At 38.7% G+C, this 7013-nt stretch overlaps 1 protein-coding gene across 1 annotated transcript in view; it reads right to left on the reverse strand.

Moving 5' to 3' along the window:
- Positions 1–2806, reverse strand: part of LOC110446193 (calexcitin-2-like) — a 21963-nt gene extending 19157 nt beyond the window's left edge. The window contains exon 1 of the mRNA XM_021491217.1: positions 2558–2806. Coding sequence (XP_021346892.1) covers positions 2558–2645 — 88 coding nt within the window. The 5' untranslated portion in view covers positions 2646–2806. The remainder of the gene's footprint in view (positions 1–2557) is intronic.
- Positions 2807–7013: the final 4207 nt, after the last annotated feature.

The following is a 7013-nucleotide window of genomic DNA, read 5'->3' on the forward strand; positions in this document are numbered from 1 at the left end:
CCCCGTAACAGTAACAGTAGTTTAACCGCCTCAGAATAATTTTGTATACGAATTATCCGAACACTGTTCATTCCGGACAAAAATGATGAGATAGTGGGTTTGGTTTAGACTTAAGACAGGATACCCTGTATAGTATTACAGCGAGTCGGACAAGTCTAAGCCTTAATTACTTACTTACGTATGGGATGCCTTATTTATTTGTTTAACTATGTAACTAACTCGACGCTCACTGTGTAGTCTTTGCTATATGTGTCACTAACGACCGTTAAAATCTCGGATCAAAGCCGCGCCACCTGTTACTGCCGGCAGGGGTTGTCCAGTTCATTAACCTTCAATCAAAATGTACAATCAGAATGTCGAACTCTTTTTGATAGGAGACGTGATAGTGATATTAGCATGATGTTATGTATCTTGTGAGGGATACACATTCATCATCAAATGACCATTTTCATACCAGATTTCCTAATCAGCCCCGAGGGTGAAAGTTGATACGCTACGTGCCGGGTAGGATATAGAAATGATCGAATTTCAAAATCATTAGCAATAACAAAATTTGAATGTAAAAGAGGCGTAATTTTCTTAAAAGGTGTTAATATGGCACGTCCTGGGGCAGTTATCGCGTGTGTCGGGGATAAATCACGAACAAAGGTATATAAAAATGAAGAAAATAAAAGATAATTCCTCTACGCCCCTACACTATAGTTTATTGCCACTAGGGTCATATATAGACTCTGGATACACTGTCTGCCAGTAGCTTATCGAATGATCTGACTCATTCATCACACGATGGTCAATGGCTTACGGTTAACCCGTTTGTCCAGTTGTCCATTTTAAACAATCTATTTTATATCGTAGATGATTACAGATAGCGATTTGTGCTTTAAAAAAAAAGTCTTCAATAAAATACACAAAGATCATTTTGAACCAGTTTCTAAAACACAGACGAGTCTTGGGTGGTACATTCTGGACATGCTCTCGAGCGCCCGGGATTAGTTCTCGGGCGCTTAACTCATTATCTCGACTGCTCGACATACCTCTACATAACAAAACTAGTATGAATCGATTCATACGTAAAGTCTAAGTCGAACGCTTGACTTCTTATTTCCAGCGCTCGAGATGTTACAGTGTATGTCAAGCGACCGAGCTAGTTAGTCGAGAGCTCGAGATGTTATGTCGAGCAATCGAGATGATAATTCGAGAGTTCGAGAAATTGTGTCGAGATATCGAGATAATAAGACGAAGCTGGAGATGTTACGTCGAGCGATCGAGATAATAAGTCGAGAGTTCGAGAAATTATGTCGAGATATCGAGATGATAAGACGAAGCTGGAGATGTTACGTCGAGCGATCAAGATAATAAGTCGAGAGTTCGAGAAATTATGTCGAGATATCGAGATAATAAGACGAAGCTGGAGATGTTACGTCGAATGATCGAGATAATATGTCGAGAGCTGGAGAAGTTATTTCGAGCATTTGAGATAATAAGTCGAGCGCTCGAACGATCGATATAATTTTTGTAGAAGGTGATATTGTACATGGCTGAAATGTACCACCGTACGAGGTTTCCTTTGTTTGTGATGAACCAAGACGGCGTAATTGTCTACCCCATTCACACAATACTTTGAATAGACAGTGACAATCTAGTTCTCGACTTATATTTAAGTACGGTGAGCCTGTTTTGTTGTGTATTCAAAAACTAGTAAGTTTAGATATAGCGGCGGTGACGATGTATACACAGTACAGTGGTGTCGGTTTCATGTACACAGAAATCATTTAAAAATAACTATCTGCTTGTATATCATAAAATGTGACACCTGCAATATTATTGAAATGACTGGTTTAGGATTGTATTTTACGACAGCGTTCAATTCTTACAATGCTAGACATTGCTAGCCCACAGGGACCTGATAATGTGTTACAGCTATATTTGGACCTAAAATAAGGTGTTCAGAGTAGTTTTCCACGTTTCAAGGGTTTATATCAACTTTCGGTAAATATGTCACCCCATATGATGATCATGTACGAGAACCGAAAGTTGACCTACAAATGTAAACCCCTTAAACATGTAAAGTTACTCTTAACACCTTATTTTAGGTCCAAATATAGATGTAACAAATTCTCAGGTCCCTGTGTGCTACACCCAACACATATCTTACATGTAATGTGAAAAATATACTAACATGAAACTTGAGCCGCTGTATAATTTTATTTGTTTGAAAAAGTTGAATGTATTGAAACCATCAGAATAAGACACAACATTGTTTAACAATTCATCAATGCATTTGGGCTATACAAGACACAACACACTAGAAACTGTATTGCTGTCGTATATATATATATTGGGCCAATACGAGCTTGATGTTTAACTCCCGGCCATCCGGATCAAGGTAAATCAAGGTAAACCATATATAACATAAAACATTAGCTCTGAAGAGCTATTCTTACGTCAGAACAAAACATGTTATCTTGTCTTCAATTCTCAATAATGAATTATACAGTTTATGCTAGAAGCGTCAGAGCAACATCGTGTATGAGTGTAAGAGACAAGATGTACTCACGGAATTTGATGATCCCTCCGGACTGTTTACTTTTTCCGCCATTCCGCGAGCTCTGTGTATCCGACATACGCAGAAACTCCAGACACATCCTTGCGTAACAACTGCTCGCGCGCTGACGTGATACAGGTGGTGCACAGATCGATACCAGATTGATAGTCGCTGATCAGAAGTGATTGGAACTCCAAACGTCAGTAATGCACAACATGGCAGCCGGCATAATATTGTTGTTTAGGTTGTCAATGAACTTTAACCCCATGTGAAATAAACTTTCCTCACGTATACGGATACAAACAGACCAAACGTACAGGTGAGTTCAGGACTTAGTGTTAAACCAACCGTGACCGCTGGTAGTCAGACCTGGGCCCGTATTCATGAAACCGTTCTCATGCTCATGCATGGATTTTGTGCTCAAACCGAATTTCTCGTTCTTTTTATAAATTGATAATAAAATCTTATTTCGTCAATGTTTTGAAAAACAATTGAAGAGACTTGAAGCCAAATACTGTTTTCAATGTTTACTATTGACTTCTTGGTTGTTTGAAATGATTAAAGCGAGTTACAAAAAGTTAGTTTGAGCACAAATTTCATGCTTGAGCATAATAACGGCTTTCTGAATACGGGCCCCGTTGTGAATATACATTTCATTACATGGTAATGTGGCAGGTTTTCATACATATCATCACTATCGCCTTCCAGCTTTACATTTTCCCTTTTGGCTCAATCGGTAGAGGGGCGAACCAGGGAGCTAGGGTCGCTGGTTCGATACTCGGTTGAAGCGCATACTATGTATAGCTAGAATATATAGAATCAAACCCATTTCGAACCCCGGTCTGGCCGTGCATTTTTCCTTTCCTGTTACAGTGATGCCTGTGACCAACCCTTGTTTCATATATTGGATTCACGCTTGACAAGGGGATACCCGAACCTGGGGTGTAAATAGTTGTGTCTTCGGGGGCGAGGACTTAGAGCTAGGAGGGAGGAATGCAGTGGAACTGGAATGTTCTATTGCAGACCGTTCGTCTAGAGTCCGGAGGGTTCCGGGTTCGAACCCCGGTCTGGCCGAACATTTTTTGCTATCTCCTGTTACATGCATATATAGAACATATCGATCCACATCCGTTGCGAGCGCGGACATTTCTACACTGGAGAATTACCACTTTACAGTATCTAAGTATGTCTATTGGCTACCCAACACGGTGTGCTCGGCGAACTAGAACTGGAGGCAATCCTTGATACCCTACAGTGGTCCTCACCTGTCTGGGCAGCAACAGGTAAGTCACGGTTCATTGTTCACGGCTCACTAGCTACATGTAGACATTATATGTCACATACCCGTCTATGTATATATACCTGTGTGTCTATAACGTGGAAGTTAAGTATGGGTATACCACAGACATTTATTGTTATTAAGGATCATCCTGCCAATGCCTAAAATCATGTATGACTCAAGCGTTAACGTATCAAGCTTTCGCGTATCAATTTATCAAGCTTTCACGTATCAATTTATCAAGCTTTCACGTATCAAGCTTTCACGTATCAAGTTATCAAGCTTTCACTTATCAAGCTTTCACGTATCAGTTCTGAAAAGAAGATAACACTTTTCGGAAAAACCTATAGAGATGACATACACTAAAATGTAATTAACGTTCTAATTTAGCGTTCTGATTGATAACCAATCTGATTAAAATCATCTGTTACACATGCATGGCTTCGTTAACTTCGTATACGTACTACGCCTGTTCTGGCGGAGCCATGTAACAGAGGATTTTAATCAGATTGTGATTGATAACCAACCAGCGGGACTAGACAGGACCCCGTATTCATGAAACCATTCTCATTCTCAAGCATGGATTCTGTGATCAAGCCTAATTTCTTGTTCCGGTAATAAATTAACAGGGAAAAAAAATTGTTAATGTGGAAAAAATTTGAAGAGACTTGTTTTCAATGTTAACATTTGACTTTTTGATCATTTGGGGGTGTTACTCTATAAACCACAGTGCAGTTAGACAGGGACCCCAATTAAAGAATAGAATAAAAGTGTTTTATAGGATTCTGAATAACGCTGAATAATTTAATCTTGCGTGTAACAAGCATTTTCATTGGCTTTAAAATCTATGTTGTCAGCCCATTACGTAAAATAATGACGTCGCCGTTTGTAACGTCGCCTTTGATTGGCTGATACAGCTGGCGTAATAATTTCTAAGAGAAAAGAGTCCATCAATAAAAGTGGATTTCCACAGGGATTGTGTAAAGTAGATTAAATTGTAAGGATCAACTTGAATATATTTTTCATGTTATGGAGCTATAACACAAAAAAATAGAGTGTACTCTCATCATTCGCGGTTTATTTAGAGTACACTCCGGTTTTTTGTGTTATAGCTCCATAACATGAAAAATATATTCAAGTTGATATTTTACCTGAATAGCCCAGGATCCTGTCCCCACCCATGGAGTCAATTGGTCATTACTTAACCATATCTACAATTGCTAGCTTGTACAAAGCGACATATACGATAGTGGATTTAGAATTGACCCTAGCGTCTGGCCTCACCCCTCGGGACTTAGTCACCTTTGAGACCCTAAACCTGACATAATATATACAATTGCTTAGCATGAAGATGTGTTCACATATGCTGACAAGATTGGCCCAGGGTTCTTGCCCTGTCCTTAAGACTTCTTTCGTCAAACTACTAGTTCATTGAGAATCTTTTGTCATGATTGCTAAAATATCCAGATGAGCGATAAGGCCCTCTGGGCCTCTTGTTATGTACAACATGTAATACAGTATGCACTAGCTGTTTAAAATTTATGCTAGTAATTTGAAGCAGCAAAATAAACAAAAATACTTTGCTTTTCCAGATTTTATATCGGTTCCCCTTACTCAATGGTGGTGTATGTATAGGACATCCGTCTTGAATTTCGAGAGGTAATAAATATTGTTATCGCAATGTTTAGTTCACCTGGCCCGAATGACTTTGACCCATATTCAAGGTCACAGGGTCAATTATGTTAAAAACTTTAAAACAACTTCTTCCGAATAACCAAACTGACTTGGGCGATGATATTAAGCCAGTAGCATGCTTGGATGAAGGGCTACCAAATTTGTTCAAATGAATGACTTTGACATATATTCAAGGTTACAAGGGTCAAATGAATTCATATGTATAACGAAAATGGCTTGGGTGATGAAAGTTAATCAGTATAATGAAGTGATGAAAAGATACGACATTTGTTTAAATGAATGACCTTCACCTATATACAAGGTAACATGGGTCAATTGTCGTAAATAAACCTGTAAAGAACTTCTGATTAACCCAACTGACTTGGGAGGTGATATTAAGTCAGTAACATGCTGGGTTAAAGGGCTACAAAGCTTTTTTCAATGAAATGGCCGTGACCTTAATTATTGAAAGTCATTAGGATAAAAAACGTCGAAAGCTTTAAAACGACTTCTTCCAAATAACTGAAATAGCTAGGGTAATTATATTTGGTCAGTAGTATTCTGGGTAAAGGGCTACATTTGTTCCTAGTTTGTTCAAATGAATGACCTACGATCATATTCAGGGTAGCAGTGATCAATTGTCGCATTTCGGCGCTCACAGCTAACATTCAACAAGTCTAGCACTGTCCAATCATGTACTCATTTACAGCTGAGTAGACTGGAACAAGCGGATTGAAATATCTTGCTCAAAGATGCAACACAGTGCCGTGACGTGACCCGAACCCGCAACCCTTCGATCACGACCCCGGCATCCTCCCACTAGACTACCGTGCTTCATAAGAAAAGCGGTAAGTAACTTTATACCTTTGAACAGAATTTAACGATTTTTTGACCAAAAACAAAACCAGGAAATTCATTTCCCAAAATTAATTACCCTGGAATTCAATGGGGAAATGTCGTAGCGTGAAATACTTATGTCACGTCACTGTATATTCCGTCTTTGCGTATTGCAGAGTTATCTTCTCTTGTGAGCAGGTATTGAACAAACAAATGACGTAACAATCAATATCTGCTCACAAGAGAAGATAACTCTGCAATACGTAAAGACGGAATATCAATGCATGAAATTACTCGCTTTAGGAAATAGTATCCAGATAGAACTCTTTATCTAAATTGATTAAAGGAATAGCAAAGTAAACAATATTTATAAGTCAGTGGAGTGTAAATACGGGTTAATATAATGTCGTACAGCTTAAGTCAGTCTACAAATTGTGTTTATTTGTTGGCCAAACTAGAAAGACATCAGCAATATTATGAAACTTACATGGTAGTTTCACGGTTTTGACGGACCACAGGGACATGATAATTTGTAACATCTAGATTTGTATTACATGACCATTTGTGTTACAACTATATCTGGACCTTAATTAAGGTGGGTGGAGTAATTGTACATGTTTAGGGAGGGGGGTCAATTTTCATTGGGGTTGGCTTTTATTTTTACCGAAAATTGATCTA

This window comes from Mizuhopecten yessoensis, unplaced genomic scaffold, assembly GCF_002113885.1.
Source record: "Mizuhopecten yessoensis strain PY_sf001 unplaced genomic scaffold, ASM211388v2 scaffold2623, whole genome shotgun sequence".
NCBI lineage: Eukaryota > Metazoa > Mollusca > Bivalvia > Pectinida > Pectinidae > Mizuhopecten > Mizuhopecten yessoensis.